Source organism: Argiope bruennichi, chromosome 7 (assembly GCF_947563725.1).
Source record: "Argiope bruennichi chromosome 7, qqArgBrue1.1, whole genome shotgun sequence".
Classification (NCBI taxonomy): domain Eukaryota; kingdom Metazoa; phylum Arthropoda; class Arachnida; order Araneae; family Araneidae; genus Argiope; species Argiope bruennichi.
In genome coordinates this window covers 83904376-83922901 of record NC_079157.1, presented here as the reverse complement: position 1 = coordinate 83922901, position 18526 = coordinate 83904376, and the positions used below count along the sequence as shown (strand labels likewise).

Here is an 18526-nt window from a genome sequence, read left to right as displayed (position 1 = left end):
AAATGTATGGTCTTCATGGGAATGGATCCCTCTTCCCATCTTGTAGTTAATTTTTTTACCTTTCTCGATTACTTGTTTATGAAGTTTAAAAAGATTAAGAATAGTTCAAACTATTCAATTTCGAGAATATGAAAGTCTGAACTTCCTCCAAAAATGTTCAAATTATGGATATTTGAGTTATAATATGTGAACACAAAAACTAAACCAGCTAAAGGGTTCCCAAAACTTTCTCGCATACTCTCTAATAAACTTCTCATGCCAGAGAATTATTTACATGACATTGAGGCATAATAGATATATTAACTTTTGGCGTAAATTTAACATTTTTACTGAATCTATCGTGCTATCCTTGGCGAATTATTTGGCGATAAATCGCTTGCGTGCGTTAATATTATCCAAAAATCGAGTCTGTGTTTTAGACACATTTTTTTCAACCGAATAAAACAAAAGCTGCACTTGTAACAAAATCCCATACCGAATTTGATATATTAAAGTCATTGCGTTTCGAATTATTGCGTTTACATGTTTCTAAAATTACAGAACAGACAGTGAACCCATCATTGAAGTTGGTTCAAAATTTGACAAGTGTCTATACTATAGATGTTAAATCTGTGTTCCGAGTTTTATCCATCAAGCCTTCGTCGTTTTGTCATTATCGTGTCATCTTAAATTTCAACAATCAAGCAGACTTCTTCTGAGCAGAGTTTGCTCAAATTTATTGTAAAAACCAAAATCAAGCTCAAAGCGCTTTTGAGTTATCCTTGACACAAACAGAAGGACATTTTCAAAAAACGTGTTTTTGGAACTCGGGGAGATGTAAAACGCGGAGATTAGTCGAAATCTCTAGTTCGAATTTTTTGACTATACTTTTTCTATACTAAGTATACGAGAAAGTAGAAAAATGAACAGAATAAGTAAGAAGAATGAAAATTTTACGTATTGGTATTCATTCTAAAATATCGCATATATTGGGTTGGCAGCTAAGTAATTGCGGATTTTTTTTAGAAAATAAAAGACAATTTTTTCATGGAACTAAATAACTTTATTCTGTAATGTATTGCCTATTTTGATCAATGACCTTTTGCCATCTTTCAGGCAGCATCATAATCCCACGTTCATAAAACTTCTGGTTTTTATTAGCAAAAAACTGAATCAGGTACGATTTGACAACATCATCGTTAATGAAATTTTTACCATTCAAGGAGTTTCGTAAAGATCGAAACAAAAAGTAATCAGATGGTGCAAGGTCAGGACTATATGGTGGATGTGGCAAAACATCACAACCAAGCTCCAATAATTTTTGCCGAGTGACCAAAGATGTGTGTGGCCTTGCATTGCCATGATGGAATACAACGCCTTTTCGATTTGTCGATTCGGGCTGCTTTACTTCAACTGCATAGTTTAATTTCGTTAGTTGTTCAATGTAGACATCAGAATTGATCGTTCGGTTGGGTGGTAAGAGTTCAAAGTAGACAATTCCTTTGTAATCCCACCAAAATGATAACAAAACCTTCTTTTGATGAATATCAGCTTTTGATGTTGTTTGAGTTGGTTCACCTGGCCTGCTCCACGATCTTTTCCGCTTGATATTGTTGTAAACAACCCATTTTTCATCGCCAGTTATCAGTCGTTTTAAAAACGGATCATTTTCATTACGTTTCTTTAGCAAATCGCAGCTGTTAATGTGTTGCGTTAAATGCGTTTCTTTCAGTTCGTGAGGAACCCATGTATCGAGTTTTTGAACATAGCCAAGTTGTTTTAAGTGATTTTCAATGCATGTATGTGATACAAGAAGCTTCTCTGCAATCTCACGTGTTGTACTGTGACGATCCGAATCGATTATTGCTTTGATTCGGTCTTCATCAACTTCAACTGGACGACAAGAGCGTTTTTCATCTTTGAGTGAAAAATCACCAGAACGAAATTTGGCAAACCAATCTTGACACTGCCGTTCTTTTAAGGCTTCGTCACCATAAACAGCACATAACTTTTTATAAGCTTGCGATGCGTTTTTCCCTTTGCGGAAATAAAAAAGCAAAATATGACGAAAATGTTCCATTTGATTTTCCATTTTTCAACGAACGCCAAACGAAAACTACGCAACCGATGAAAAAACTTTTTTTACTGATTGACAGCTGAATTGCCAACTATCAAATAACAAAATGTGTTTTACATTTGTACTACGTCTGCAAACCTAAAAATTCAACTGAAGCCATTAATGAGTGAAATCCGAAATTACTTAGTTGCCAAAAGTTTGCAAGAATTCCGTCAGAAGGAAGTTCATCTGTCCATCTTGGTGTATATAAAAATAATACTTTAAAATCTCACCAAGCTATTAGATGATATTTGCAACATATTAGAATTGTAGGTTCGTTTCATATTTTAATCAATACCCATAAAAAAACCGATATACTATCCGTCCGCTCGTGTGTCATTGCTTGAGCTAAAAGACGTAAGCTAAGTGATCCATTTGAATGCGTCTTTACAGACAAAATATCGATTGGTCTCACATTTCAGCTTTATTCTTTTTTATTCATTAAAATATGAATCTAAACAAGCATAAATGACCAAATATACTCATAAATGTATGAATTTTAAGTTATATGAAAAATCTATTAATTGACAATAAAATTACAAAATTTACTTTTTAGATCCTGAAATTAATTAATTTTAGAATCTGCTGAATTTAATTACACTGACCTCTATGCAAATTACCTTCGATTGGATAGTAAGAAAATTTCTTGTTAACTTGATATATTTTTTATTTGGTAAATTTATTCATCTATCATGAAGTCAGTTGGCATTCAATATTGATTAAATAAAATTGTAAATATTTTTCATAATTTAAAATATTGTCACGTAGATACTATAGTATAGAACTGAATGACACATACAGAAGAAGTAGAGCTAAATCAATTTATTAACTATTCAGAACTCAGAACACAGTAACCGACGAATCTTCTGCTTTTATACAAGCAGAGAAAGTTCCAGAATACTCTTATGGAGACAGTAAGAAAAGTCCAGAACACTTGTCTGGTAAACTAAAGAAATGTCCAGTATCTTCTGGAACATGAAATAAAGGAAAACATAAAGTCAAGGAATTAAGTATTTACATATACTATTAATCGCATTGCCTCTAGCTGGATTCGAACCCAGGTCTCTTGATCATGAGACCAGTGCCATGGCCGACGGCCATGGAGATTCGACTGTCTCTTTTTCAATGCGACAATATTTAAAAATATATGACAATAAGTACTGGAACGTTTAATGAAAATGATACATATTATGAATGAATGAAATTCAATTTATTATTGCATTTTATGTATTCTGTATTGAGGTTAGAATTTTAACACATTCATCACTATGGATAAATTAGGCTGTTAAAACGTAGATGTACGAAATATGTGGACATTTTCTGAATATAAGAAAAACATTTTGCAAGCATCTATACAAGCATAATTTATTTAAATTGATATACAAGTCAAATTCTAGTGCATAGTGAACATTCCTAGTAGAGAAGATGTCTTGTTTCTTGTGATGAATGTGTTAAATTCTGAGTGAGAATTGAATGTTCTTACTTGTTTAGTTCCATTTTAAATGGGTACAATTTAGCATATTAAAATAATTTAAAATGAGAAATCATGAAAAGTGAAAGCAAGGAAAAAATGAGATTACTATTATCTCTTAGTTTCTCAGATGACATATGTATTGAAATAAATACATAAGGAAGCTTTCGCGATTCTTCAGAAGTTGGCTAGTTGCTGGTGTTAGGACCGATTCAATCAAAAATTTGATTTGACGCAGATCTGAAGGAGGCTAAAATCTATGGATGTTACACATCACACCAGCAGAAGAATTCTTTAAGTTTAAAAAAAATGCTTTGGTCGAGATACCGTCCATAATATCTCTTAACTTTATAAAGATCTGGTCAAATTAAGAACCTTCACAAAATGAGATATTAATCAAATTCAGCTTTTGTAAGGTGAATTGAATTTTATAAGAGATTAATAGTCACTATGTGTATTAGGCATACTAATGAGATATACTAATTCAATAACCCAATTTATAACTGAAGAGTGAACATTTTTTTTTTTTTTCATTTACCCTTGTCTTCTATACGTCCAAGTATCGTTTCGTAATAGATTATTTTTAAAGCTGAAAATTAACTTTCATTTTACAGAGTTTTAAGATTTATATTCTTGTATGACTTTGTACCATTTGACTTTAAATATTTCTCCATCTCTTTATATATATGCATGTAATACGATTATAAATATTAAAGTATCTTTGAAAAAAAAAATTTTATACCCTTCCATATTTTAATATAATCAAAACTATTCATATAATAGTAGTGTGTCAAAATATAGTTTAATATCTTTTTTTGCCGGCTAATTCTTTTATATAATACTAGCCGCCTTTGGCGACCAGCCGGTTCGCCAATCTTAATGTTCGTTAAAATTTTAATAATTAAATATTTTATGCAATTTCTACTTTAATAGCTTCTTCATCAAAATATTTTAAAACTTCAAATTTTGATAGTCATATAATTCACTCATAATATTATAAAGGCCTTCAGTCATAACGTAATATGTATGTCTCTCATTTTCTGTTAGCAGACGTAGAATTTATGTTTTAAATTAAAGTGGAAAGAATTAATCTGCAATTAATATAATAATATTTTTTACTGAAACAAAGCATTTTTTTATAATCTGATTACTGAAAATAGAGTCACTCAGCGTTTAAACTTTATGGGCACTAAAGAATATCTTTTTAAATTTATGTAATATCTCAAGAGTTGGTCAACAAAATTTTCTTAGATTCATTATGAGCAGATCGATTAATTAACAATGTTTAAATTTAAATGCATCAAACACTAAGAAAATAAAACGAATCGTTTAAAATAAACGGTTGAAAACAGGTTTTAAAAAACTACTTAAAAAACGATGTACTTAAAACTATAAGCATATACAAAAAATATATAACTAACATAAATACAATTTACTTACAAAAGCATGCAACTCACCCAAAAATAATTTAAATCATCCATTGATAACGTTGCCATGGCAACAATCAGAACAGAATGCGCATGCGTGAATTTTCTTCGCCGGTTACGTAACGCAAATACGTGATTTTTTTCTACGCCAGTTGGGGTAACGCTATGCGGATTAGAAATTTTTAATTTCCTTTATTCTGTTTTATTTTAATTCAAAAGAACTTCAGAATGAATCTGAAAGATTGATTCATTAACAATGTTTAATTTTAAATGCATCAAACATTAAGAAAATAAACAGAACCGATTGAAATAATCCACCGAAAAATTTTAACCCTAGCCTCATTACTGTTGGGAGAAAAAAAAACTGAAGCCTTATTCATTTGGCGGTGGGGAAAATGGAAGATCTTTTGGCGGGAAAGTTAGTTTTTAATTAATAATTAAAATTATAATTAAAAATTCAAAAAAAGGGACCCCAGCTGCACATTCCCGACCTCTAAGGTATACGTGTACCAAATTTGGTAGCTGTATGTCAAACGGTCTGGCCTGTAGAGCGCCAACACACACACACACACATTGAGCTTTATTATAAGTATAGATTTAACGCAAGACATCTTTATTATGTCTTATTTAATTTTAAATTTGCTGATTTGTTTCTTTTGTTTTTCATTTATTAGCATTGTTATTCCTCTAACCTAAATTTTAACAAAGTTCACAGTGAAATTTTATGTCGAGGAGGCATAAAATTGAAAGCAGTTTCCTTAAAATAACTTTTTTGATTATAAAGTATAGAGTCAATGTGCTCGTTACTGCAGCAATCAAAATAATAAGTTAAATGTTAAGATCAAAGTTAAAATTAACATTACCCGACCTTAATCAACAGATTCAAACCATACATCCTTTGTATCTAACATTTAAACGAACTGAAAGAAACTATCTTAAAATAGGGAAGCAACAAACCCGTTGCAACTTCTCTTCAGCCTCGATCGAAGAGCTTAAACTGCTCCTTATATTCCGTCTAATAAAAAATACTTGCACCAGGCGAGTTTAAATAGTAGCCAAATTTACATTGCAGTTGCTGCCAACCACAAATCACGAAACTTGCAAAAAGGTCGGGTTCGAATCGGTTTGTTTACTTGAGTTCATGGCGCGGAATTGGAAAAACACAAGGACACCATAAAAATTCGGATCCGAAATAAATTTCTGTGTGGATTTTTTTCCAAATGTCCAACAAGTATAAAATATTTTGAAGGGTATTTTTTACAAAATATCTGCATTTAATTTTAAATGAATTTTATTTAATCCAATAGATGATAAATTTTTTTGCATTGTCATCATTTCGTCAATATTTAGTAATTTCCACACATCAACTGTACTTATTTTATATCGATATTTACAAAAAAAAAAAAAAAAAAAAAAAAAATCCTTAACAAATATAAAGAGGATATATAAAAGCACATTAGCAAATTTCAGATGTTGATGTCTCAAAGTGTAAAGTTATTCCTTTATTCTATATGCAGCAATGAAGTGTTTTTGATACTTGAAGCTGCATAAAGTTGTTTTTTAATCATTATATGTTTGTAATTAGGTTATAGGTGTTCAGTGTATTGGTGTTCATTTATTTAAGAATTATTTTGTTTAATTGTTAAACATTATTTATCATTATTAACATGTACTGTTTTATTGTTTTACATGTGCGTCCTTCATTTGTTTTTTATGGTTATTTTGTAATACCTTGTTTATAGAACTAACATTTGTTATTGTTGTGTGTAATAAAAAATTCTTACCCAATTTTTCTCATAAATATTTATTATGTTATATGCTTTTCTTTTATACGGGTATTACTTTTGAATAAAATATATGAAAATACACAGTAGATTAAAAACTTTTTTTCTTTTCAATTTTGACACCATTATCAATATTTATTGCATTAGTTGATGTGATCCCATAAAATTAATGATGATATCGTGTCCGCGTTACTACGGAAAGGGGGTGCAGTAGCTTCTGAGGGTAAAGACCCCTGAGCACCCGAAGGCAGAAGTCTGACTTCTAGCTCATATGAAGATGAAACTCTCATTTTCGCTTGCACAACCCCTTTTTACAGGGGGCACATTCACACACCTCACAGATAGAACACAGAAGAACAAGCATGCCAGAACTGGGATTCGAACCCGGGACGCCCAGATCATGGGGAAGATGCGCTACCCCTATGCAAGGACGCCGGCCATAAAAATAATATATATAAAATAACACCATTTTTAGAAAAATGTATGAATTAACATTTCATATATATTTTTTATTCAGTTAAGTTGAAACTTTTTGTTCATTAGAATATTTCAGTATCAAAGTATTATGAAATTCACTTTCTTGAAAAGTTTGTGTATGTGACATATTCTATGTTGGTTTCCTTTTCGTCGTTCAAATGTCATAATCTGATTCACATTCGTTGCTAGATCCTTTATAAAATAGTCTCTTGCATTTCAAAAATGCTTATCCAATGGGAATTATATTTCTGTAATTTACAGAATACTTTCATGGAATGACAGAAACACAATAACGAGATAAAGTACAAATACCGAGTGAAATCTTTATTTAAAATTATTTACAGCTATTCAGATTAGCCTAGTACATAAATAAAAATGTACAGTATTGGATTTCGTAGACTAGAAAAATTAGCAACAAAATTCAGTTACTTTTTTTTTTAATGAAAGAAAAAAAAAATAATTGAATTTCATGACGAACAAAATTCTTCAAGGTGATTGGCCTTTATTAGAGTTCTTTATTGCATTTATATACTATAGCACTATATATACATTGAGAAGATCTTCAGTTTAAGTATATGATGGTATTCATGGGAGTTCTAGCCTCTTCTGTAGGATGCCTCTGAATCAAAGGCAATGAAGAATCTGGCACTGAAAAAAAAATATGTTATCTTTATAGTGTAGTCTTAGGACTTTCAAGATATTTGGGAATACTCTAGTGAGAAAATACCAAATAATAATTCGGCATTTTTTTTAAAAATGAGTGATATTTTGAGACAGTCGTTGTCATAAAATATGATAGAAGATTATAATGCTGCATTTAACAGAAATTGATTAATATATTTATTTTTTGTGTAACGGATTATTCAATTTTTGATAACCAGTTATATACAGGGGTTATGTTCATGATTATAGGAGTGCTTCATTTATCAAAGAAATTCAATCGTCTAAATACGGATAATTAGTTTTAAAGGATTTAATCCTTTAAAATCATTTATCAGTATTTAAATCACTGATCTTCGCCGATGATCTTACGATTGCCGGATATAGACGGCATCTATTTTTATTTAACAATGTGTATGAACATCAAATACATATGGCGTCCCATTCGATGAACAATGAATACGAGCGCCGTCTATAGCCAGTGTCAGCGCGATGCCGTTTTATCGCCGATCCCGAGGTATAGCTTCTTTTCTTTCTTTCTTTTCTTTTTTTTTTTTTTTTGCATATCTTACATACTTGATGGTGGTCGTCATAGTTTGTTTCGCACCAGTGTTTATTTTATTCTATACTAGCCGCATTTGGCGACTATCCGGTTAACTAATCTTAAGGTTCGTTAAAATTTTAATAATTAAATATTTTATGCAATTCGTACTTTAATAGCTTCTTCATCAAAATATTTTCAAACTTCAAATTTTGATAGTCACATGTTTAACGTGATAACAAATTGTCGTCGTAATTCGTAATTGAGAAATTGGAACTGTAGTGAATTATCAAACTTATCGTCAGGTAAGTTTTTATAAAGAGAAAATATAGATAATCCACAACGTTTTTTTTCTTGCATAGGAAATTTAGATGCGAATCGTCTATACACTAATAAAAGAGAATGTACGTCCATTGACTCGTTACAGGCCAGACCGTTTGCTCTGGAGCTACCAAATTTGATACATATTGTTACGAATCTGCGATGCGGCTTTCCAGCATAGTTGGTTCCATGGGAGGTCCCAGAGCTTGGCGACAAACTTGGCGACGAATTTGGCAACTTTGGCGCCAAAATAGATTATACACGAAACATCGAGAATTTTCCCGAACCGTCCAGTAGGAATAGAGATACGCCTCGAACGTTCCTGATTGTTTGAGAGGTTTCTAGCCCAGCCTCCTGAAACCTATAAAAGGAGTGGCTCGGAGCTGCCGAGTAGTCGTGACCCAGTAGTGGTGAATTAAGTAGTCGGAAGCGACAGAGAAGAGTGGTCGTGGACCAGTGGAGTCGTCGTAGTGGTGAACCAGTGGTGAATTGAGTCGCGAGTCAGTGAAGTGCGAGAATAGTCGGAAGCGAAAGAGTAGTCGTCATCGTGAAACCAGAGTCGTGGACCGACGGTGAATTGAGTCGTGACCCAGTAGTGGAAGAGTAGTCGGAAGCGACGGAGAAGAACTCGTCTTCCAGGGACTAGCGGAGCAGCGACGGAGTAGAGCTGCTGTGTATATTGTTGTATGCTGCACGTCTCGGCTGAAGATAATCGCCTTCTGTGCTGTATATAGTTGCCGTCTTTGTGCTGTCCTGTGTGTCTTCGTGTAAATAAACGTCGTTGTTTTTTTTCTACTGCCCGCCTGCTGATTGAGCGTTCTTCACACCATATAACTCCCACTATCTAAACGAACCCGGAAATTTCGTAACAATATTTACTTTGGAGTGCGAGAATCTACACCTAAGAGGATTTCTTCAAAATTTTAATTTAATGAATTTAAAAATTAATTCAGACTTCCTCGTTTTTGTACTAGAAATTTCGAAAATATTATAGAACAAAAATTATTTTTATTGAATTAATTGAAAAAAATGATACCAATGGTTACCAATACCAATTTTCAATGATACCAATTTAATTTTTGACAATTATTAAAACCATTCTTTTGCATAATTTTTAAATATATTTTTTAAGGCAATAAAATTTGAACTATTTTCAATGCTTTTTCTGATATTTAATACTATTGTAAAAAGAAGAAAGCTTATCTTCTATATCTTAGTTTCTACGTGGAATAGTGATGTGAAATGCCCGTATTGCGAAAATTAGAAGATAGATGAACAGGATAGCTACATTTGTAAGAGCACCGTGACGTAATGGGATTTGACTCCACTAAGAAAGTTCATTTACACATTAAATAGTTTAAGGCTCTTAAAATTAATAAGTTCTAATGTCTATAATAAATTGATATTTAAAAATACTTTTCAGAAGGAACCATGAACATCTGATAATTCATCAGAGATGGAAATGGAATTTAATGGAAAATAAATACAACCAATATTCGTATGAAAGTAGCTGATCACCAAACGCGGCCATTATTATAAGTAGAATGTGCATGCTTTATATAGAATCTCGAATATTTTTTCTTTATGTTACATAGAGGTAAATTATGAGAATATTAATTTTTGTAAAGAAAGAAGAAAGAACAAAGAACCACTTATTGACTGCTTGGGAACAGAAAGTTAAACTGGAAACCATTTTGAATTTTTCTTTGCTGATCTATTCATAAATACTATTCATAGATTCATAGATCTATTCATAGATACTATTCATAGATTCATAGATCTATTCATAGATACTATTCATAGATTCATAGATCTATTCATAGATACTATTCATAGATTCATAGATCTATTCATAGATACTATTCATAGATTCATAGATACTATTCATAGATTCATAGATACTATTCATAGATTCATAGATCTATTCATAGATACTATTCATAGATTCATAGATCTATTCATAGATACTATTCATAGATTCATATATCTATTCATAGATACTATTCATAGATTCATAGATCTATTCATAGATACTATTCATAGATTCATAGATCTATTCATAGATACTATTCATAGATTCATATATCTATTCATAGATACTATTCATAGATTCATAGATCTATTCATAGATACTATTCATAGATTCATAGATCTATTCATAGATACTATTCATAGATTCATAGATCTATTCATAGATTCATAGATACTATTCATAGATTCATAGATACTATTCATAGATACTTTCCATAGATTCATAGATCTATTCATAGATTCATAGATACTATTCATAGATTCATAGATCTATTCATAGATACTTTCCATAGATTCATAGATACTATTCATAGATTCATAGATCTATTCATAGATACTTTCCATAGATTCATAGATCTATTCATACATACATATAGTAAAATGTTTTTCATAAATCTATAATTATCTAGGAAATGTATGAGAGGTAAAGTAAAATTAAGATTTTGTGCTTTTATATAGATATTTTTATAGAATGTCATACATTGCCAGTTACACATGAACTTATATTATTTATTAAATGAAACAAACTTACGGAATGCATTTGTTTTAAATGTTAAGGAGAAGCCTGGTCCAGCATTGTTTGCGTTGGATTTGAATTTGATCGTCACTTCGTTGGCCCTGGAAATATGGATTCCTGGAATATCCTGAAAAAGAATATTTGATAATTAAATATTAATAATCGAAATCGTATTCAAGGAAAGAATAACAAAGAGGACATGATTCGAATAGATCGTGCCATTTTATTTTTAAGTTTTCAGATAACTGAAAACACTTGTGTATTTTTGTGTTAATTCTTAAGCTATCCGACTAGGTCAAAAAACATAAATTTGGATAAAAATTCGCGTTTAAAAAAATTTATTTATTTATTACTTCAATTTAAAAAAAATAGCCAAGTTTCTGTTTCCGATTATATTCTTATTTTGTCTTTACGTCAAATAGAAGTCAAACTACAGCAAACTATTGACATGTGAGTGATGCTTATTTATAAGCATTTGAAAACTTCAAATGCATTTTCTGAAGAAGTTATTATTATTTTTTTTCATAATTCTACGTACGAGTATCGTCATATCTCAAAAAATAATAAAGATCTCTTAATGAAATTTATAATTAATGCTTGTTATGTTATGCAGAATGTAATGAACTATAGATTTGATGCTCTAGAAGTGGATTTATGATTGTTTAATGCAAATATTGTTGATAAAAATTCCAAAATTTCATAAATATTTTCATGTAATACACACAAAAATTTTATTTTTTAATATAATTTTCACATATTAATTATTTACACTCTAAGATATGTTTCACATTATGATGACGAAAATTATTCAGTGACTTTGCAACTCCCTCAAGAAATTTATTCGAAAAATTCCACTTTTGAAAAGCTGTATATGACACTTTTATATAGTTGGGCACTTCTTGTTCTTTCAAATGATTTTTGAACTCATTTACTTCTGTTGTACACTCTCTTGTCTAAATTAATAAAGATATCCTGACAACTTTTAAGATAATGAACCAAACAGCAATAAAACATAACTTTTATCTTCTTTACTCACGTGATACTTTTGTTTACACACTTGGCTCTGTTTGTCTGCGTGAGTAGATAAACTTCATCAATGACTGTCAGAAAGGCAGAGATAATGAGATTTCGAGGAAGAAATATGAAATGAGCAGTCGTGGCCGAGTGGTTAAGGCGATGGACTCGAAATCCATTGGGATATTCCCGCGTAGGTTCGAATCCTACCGGCTGCGTTATTTTTAATTTCTCATGTCACATATAAAAAAACTACTGTAATCGTGATAATAATAAATATTAAGAAAGTGGCAACAAGCAGTCGTGGCCGAGTGGTTAAGGCGATGGACTTGAAATCCATTGGGGTTTCCCCGCGTAGGTTCGAATCCTACCGGCTGCGTTATTTTTAATTTCTCATGTCACATATAAAAAAACTACTGTAATCGTGATAATAATAAATATTAAGAAAGTGGCAACAAGCAGTCGTGGCCGAGTGGTTAAGGCGATGGACTTGAAATCCATTGGGGTTTTCCCGCGTAGGTTCGAATCCTACCGGCTGCGTTATTTTTACTTTCTCATGTCACATATAAAAAAATTACTGTAATCGTGATAATCTATACTTATATAAAGCTCAAAGTGTGTGTGTGTGTGTTGGCGCTCTACAGGCCAGGCCAATTGACTTACAGCTACCAAATTTGGTACACGTATACCTTAGAGGTCGGGAATGTGCAGCTGGGGTCCCTTTTTTTGAATTTTTAATTATAATTTTAATTATTAATTAAAAACTAACTTTCCCGCCAAAAGATCTTCCATTTTCCCCACCGCCAAATGAATAAGGCTTCAGTTTTTTTTTCTCAACAGAAATGAGGCTAGGGTTAACATTTTTCGGCCGATTATTTCAAACGATTCTGTTTATTTTCTTAATGTTTGATGCATTTAAAATAAACATTGTTAATTAATCGATCTTTCAGATTCATTCTGAAGTACTTTTGAATTAAAATAACACAGAATAAAGGAAATTAAAAATTTCTAATCTGCATTGCGTTACCCCAACTGGCGTAGAAAAATTCACGCATTTGCGTTACCGTAACTGGCGTTGAAAATTCACGTATGCGGATTGTGTTCTGATTGGTGAGAATATTATCAACGGATGATTCTTGATTTAAATTATTTTTAGGTTAGTTGCATGCTTTTGTACTTAAATCGTATTTATGTTAGTTATAAATTTTTTGTATATGCTTCTAGTTTTAAGTACATCGTTTTTTAAGTAGTTTTTTTAAACCTGTTTTCGACCGATTATTTTAAGCGATTCATTTTATTTTCTTAGTGTTTGATGCATTTAAAATTAAACATTGTTAATGAATCGATCTGTTCATGATGAATCTGAGAAAATTTTGTTGACAAATTCTTGAGATATTACATAAATTAAGAAAGATATTCTTTAGTGCCCATAAAGTGTAAACAATCAGTGACTCTGTTATCAGTAATCATATTACAAAAAAATGCTTTGTTTCAGTAAAAAAATATTATTATATTAATTGCAGATTAATTCTTTCTACTTTAATTTAAAGCAGAAATTCTACGGAAGCTAACAGAAAATTAGAGATACATATTACATTATGACTGAAGGCCTTTATAATATTATGAGTGAATTATATGACTATCAAAATTTGAAGTTTTAAAATATTTTGATGAAGAATCTATTAAAGTAGGAATTGCGTAAAATATTTAATTATTAAAATTTAAACGAACATTAAGATTGGCGCACCGGCTGGTCGCCAAAGGCGGCTAGTAATAAATATTAAGAAGGTGACAACAAGCAGTCGTGGCCGAGTGGTTAAGGCGATGGACTTGAAATCCATTGGGATATTCCCGCGTAGGTTCGAATCCTACCGGCTGCGTTTTTTTAAAAATCTCAATTAATTTGTTTGATTATTGGTTCCTATTTTTTAGTTTGTTATAATTATTTGTATTTGCTTGCATGGAATGAACAAAAATATACGTACCTTTGGGCGTTTACATACAAAGTTTTTCTGAAAGGTATTATTCAAAAATTAACCCTATGCACTAGAATTTCTTCTCTCAGTCACCATTCAAGACGGTGTATCATTTTGACATTTTATTTATTTATTCTTTAAAATTTCTATTGTTAAAAATACCTACAGAATGTTAAAAAGATGTAGATTCATTTTTCAGGGAACTTCAACGTAAAACAGTTGCATGCATTTATTTTTTGTGTGTAATAAACAGGTCCATGTATTAAGTGAATAATTATGCATCGATTGATCTTTCCGAGTGCAAAAGGTTAAAATCTCGGAAAAATCTTATTTTGAAAAATACCTTGTACTCTTATTTTATTTTGTCTTAATAAATGATGTAATTGTTTAAAACATTTTTTTTGACATATAACGCGAAGGAAATTTTAATTAACAAAAAGTTTGATCTGGATATTTTAACTAATCCCAATGTTTTAGATTGTCCAGGTCCAAAAATAAAATAGGATAAAAAACACATATTTTTGGAATTTTGCGTTTCTATTATTGAACGCAATAACTCAAAAACGGAGTAAGTTTTATGGATCGTTTGGTATGCGAACCTTACATTAAAACACAAATTTTCATCGAAATCTGTTTTCATCATAAATGTCTATGTGCCCATCTACTTGTATGCATATAGGGACCCCGATGGCCCGGTGGTAAGATCTCGGCATCGGTACCGAAAGGCTTCAACTTCGAGACCCGATTCCACAGAAAAAATATAGTATTAGCGGATCTGATGCATGCTGAATCTGTCATACGTCCTTCCTCTGGTGAGGTGTGAACGCTTGGAGAGGGGGGCACCAGATCAGGTGTCGCCCTCGTCATCTGACGGCGGTTCAAAATACCCCTAATGTTGCTTTAAAACGGTATGTTAATATAACTAAACCTGTGTACACATGGATGCGATAACTTTAAAATGCAAAGAGTCATAACAGAAGTTCTCAAGCTTTTAAAATATTGTATCACAAAATTAAGAATCAATAATATGCATACCATTACAAAAGCATTTTTTTTAATTAAAAAAATCTTAAAATGGACGTTATATTTATTTTAAACATTTAACGATAAAAATAAGATAGTTTTTTTTTTCATATCATTATTTAAGAATATCCTGAGTTAGATACATAAGATTTAGCGTATAGTTAAAATACTAAAATAGTCGACCTATATCTGATCTGTTTATTCTTGCGTTTGTGAACGTAATAATGGAAGAATACAAAGAGCAAGATATATGAAATTTGACACTTTCTTTTTTATCCTACTATTGTACACTTTCATTAAATTTTCCAAAGAGAAAGAGGTCCAAAATGTGTACTCGATTTTCTTTTCTTTAGAATGGAATTAAATTCTGAGTGCGCATTATCGTTTAACCCTATAACAGTTTTTTTTCAAATTATAATTAATTGATACTTTCCGTTTCGAAAAAATGAAGGTTTTACTGAATCAAATGAGTCCATAGAAGAGATGTGGATTATGTGTAATTTTCGTATCGAATTAGAATGTCTCATAAAGATTTCATTCTGTCTATAAGATTGAGAAACAATCATTCAATCTCCATAAGAACAAATAAGGGGTTCAGCATTCGGGAAAGCTACGAAGAAAATATTTCCAATTGTTTTCTTGATATTCATTATCATCATTATTTATTAATTTATGAATAAATAATGATGAAATGAAATTTTTGTTTTTTTAAAATCTGTTAACGTAGGAACAATTGCTTGATTTCCTCTAAATATAAACGAGAGGCCCTTGGCGGGTGGAGTGGCAGTACCTCAGGCTTGTAATAGGAAGATTTCAGGTTCGAGCCTCCATCGCGGCAGAAGCAAACATAGATGAAAATCCAAAGCACTTAATAAGAGTCATAGGAGATCGAGCACTCTCATATTAGAGTAGAATACAGTGCCAGATAAGACTAAGGAGGATAAAAGTCATTCGGCCAATCAATAATACTCTTCAAGTAAAATATTCAATACAGTGTCCTTCTCAGAATTATAACGGTCGTAAAGTTCGAACACGTTGAATTCATCGAGAATCCAGAAATTGTCACGATGATATGGTGGGAAATCTTAGTTACAATAAAGTAGTGATTCGGATTTCTCTAGGATTCAAAATTACAAGATCTATCTGAAAGCAGTTTTTTGTGTGAGCTCAAGAGGAAATGTAACTAAATTAAACTAAAAATTACAAATGGCATTATAATTCAATGACTTCAACATCTCCACAAAGGGGAGCCATTCCCCTCCAATTAGGACCTCATGTTCCTCCTCCGGGTCTACGAAACTGATAGAATATCACTACGTAATTTCGGCGCGGAATTAAGATACAGCTTTATATGGGATGGTTATTCCAAACGATGGAATTCCTTTCTTCCAGCTCCCCGTATAGTTTCTGAATCGGAAATTAAACCCAATCAGAATGGTATGCGTTTTCATGATCTCCTGGTGTATGGATTATCGAGTGGATCTCATATGATCTAGTTAAGTGTTCCTATCAAAGCCAATGAATTTGTAAGGCTGAGTTGTCGTACAGCCTTGTGCCATTTATAATTATACTTCTTGATGAAGAAAGACTTCAGTGGTATTTGGTGTGTGGCTCACGATAAAATCAATTTCGTGTCATACCTTTAGAGCTTAAAAGTAAGTTTCTCACATTCTGAAAAACTGCTTGTGTTCTAATAATAGTTACTCAGAGGGGCGCTAATTCTTGAATTGATTAAGTGACTAAGAAGAGCAACATAAACTAAATGGCTTAACATCAAGAAGAACGCCCCATTAAAGTGTAAGAAAATAGTTTAAATTTAAAATAACTATCAATATGAGAATGTAAAAGTCATAAATTTCTCATACCACACCATAGCGATATAGGGATATTTGTCTCGTTTTCGAGATCAGTTGTTCCAGGTTTAAAACCTGGATAAAAACAAGAAGTCTCATCCAATTGAGATGCCAAATAAATTCATTTGTCAGGAGTTTAAAAACAAAACATATGCTTTATAAATAGAACACAAATCGAATTAATTCGCAGCCGGTAGGATTCGAACCTACGCGGGAATATCCTAATGGATTTCGAGTCCATCGCCTTAACCACTCGGCCACGACTGCTCGTTGTCCCCTTGTTAATATTTATTATTATCACGATTACAGTAGTTTTTTTATATGTGACATGAGAAATTAAAAATAACGCAGCCGGTAGGATTCGAACCTACGCGGGAATATCCCAATGGATTTCAAGGCCATCGCCTTAACCACTCGGCCACGACTGCTCGTTGACATCTTCTTAATATTTATTATTATCACGATTACAGTAGTTTTTTTTTTATATGTGACATAAGAAATTTAAAATAACGCAGTCGGTAGGATTCGAACCTACGCGGGAATATCCCAAAGGATTTCAAGTCCATCGCCTTAACCACTAGGCCACGACTGCTCGTTGTCATCTTCTTAATATTTGTAATATCACGATTATAGTAGTTTTTTTTATATGTGACATGAGAAATTAAAAATAACGCAGCCGGTAGGATTCGAACCTACGCGGGAATATCCCAATGGATTTCGAGTCCATCGCCTTAACCACTCGGCCACGACTGCTCGTTGCCATCTTCTTAATATTTATAATATCACGATTATAGTAGTTTTTTTTATATGTGACATGAGAAATTAAAAATAACGCAGCCGGTAGGATTCGAACCTACGCGGGAATATCCCAAAGGATTTCAAGTCCATCGCCTTAACCACTAGGCCACGACTGCTCGTTGTCATCTTCTTAATATTTGTAATATCACGATTATAGTAGTTTTTTTTATATGTGACATGAGAAATTAAAAATAACGCAGCCGGTAGGATTCGAACCTACGCGGGAATATCCCAATGGATTTCGAGTCCATCGCCTTAACCACTCGGCCACGACTGCTCGTTGCCATCTTCTTAATATTTATAATATCACGATTATAGTAGTTTTTTTTATATGTGACATGAGAAATTAAAAATAACGCAGCCGGTAGGATTCGAACCTACGCGGGAATATCCCAATGGATTTCAAGTCCATCGCCTTAACCACTCGGCCACGACTGCTTCACAAAGAATGTGCGAAAACAATCCAAATTGTTTTTCTATCTCACAATGAGTAAGCAGAAACGTCTATCTGATTACGCAAATCAGCTGAGCAGATACG

The 18526-nt window shown here is 32.0% G+C and overlaps 1 protein-coding gene and 11 non-coding genes across 13 annotated transcripts in view; 4 read left to right on the top strand and 8 right to left on the bottom strand.

The window, feature by feature from the left end:
* Positions 1–7605: 7605 nt before the first annotated feature.
* LOC129975650 (cubilin-like) overlaps positions 7606–18526 on the bottom strand; it is a 176167-nt gene continuing 165246 nt past the window's right edge. For both annotated transcript variants that reach the window (XM_056088750.1, XM_056088751.1), the window contains exons 69-70: positions 11340–11451; positions 7606–7902 (exon numbers count right to left, since the gene is read on the bottom strand). In XM_056088750.1, the coding sequence (XP_055944725.1) occupies positions 7817–7902; positions 11340–11451 (198 nt within the window). In that variant the 3' untranslated portion in view covers positions 7606–7816. The remainder of the gene's footprint in view (positions 7903–11339; positions 11452–18526) is intronic.
* Positions 12475–12556, top strand: Trnas-cga (transfer RNA serine (anticodon CGA)). Its single transcript has one exon. It is a non-coding gene; the product is annotated as a tRNA-Ser (tRNA).
* Positions 12636–12717, top strand: Trnas-uga (transfer RNA serine (anticodon UGA)). Its single transcript has one exon. It is a non-coding gene; the product is annotated as a tRNA-Ser (tRNA).
* Trnas-uga (transfer RNA serine (anticodon UGA)) lies at positions 12797–12878 on the top strand. The gene has a single exon. It is a non-coding gene; the product is annotated as a tRNA-Ser (tRNA).
* On the top strand, positions 14137–14218 carry Trnas-uga (transfer RNA serine (anticodon UGA)). Its single transcript has one exon. It is a non-coding gene; the product is annotated as a tRNA-Ser (tRNA).
* On the bottom strand, positions 17376–17457 carry Trnas-cga (transfer RNA serine (anticodon CGA)). Its single transcript has one exon. It is a non-coding gene; the product is annotated as a tRNA-Ser (tRNA).
* Trnas-uga (transfer RNA serine (anticodon UGA)) lies at positions 17537–17618 on the bottom strand. The gene has a single exon. It is a non-coding gene; the product is annotated as a tRNA-Ser (tRNA).
* Trnas-uga (transfer RNA serine (anticodon UGA)) lies at positions 17701–17782 on the bottom strand. The gene has a single exon. It is a non-coding gene; the product is annotated as a tRNA-Ser (tRNA).
* Trnas-cga (transfer RNA serine (anticodon CGA)) lies at positions 17862–17943 on the bottom strand. The gene has a single exon. It is a non-coding gene; the product is annotated as a tRNA-Ser (tRNA).
* Trnas-uga (transfer RNA serine (anticodon UGA)) lies at positions 18023–18104 on the bottom strand. Its single transcript has one exon. It is a non-coding gene; the product is annotated as a tRNA-Ser (tRNA).
* Positions 18184–18265, bottom strand: Trnas-cga (transfer RNA serine (anticodon CGA)). The gene has a single exon. It is a non-coding gene; the product is annotated as a tRNA-Ser (tRNA).
* On the bottom strand, positions 18345–18426 carry Trnas-uga (transfer RNA serine (anticodon UGA)). Its single transcript has one exon. It is a non-coding gene; the product is annotated as a tRNA-Ser (tRNA).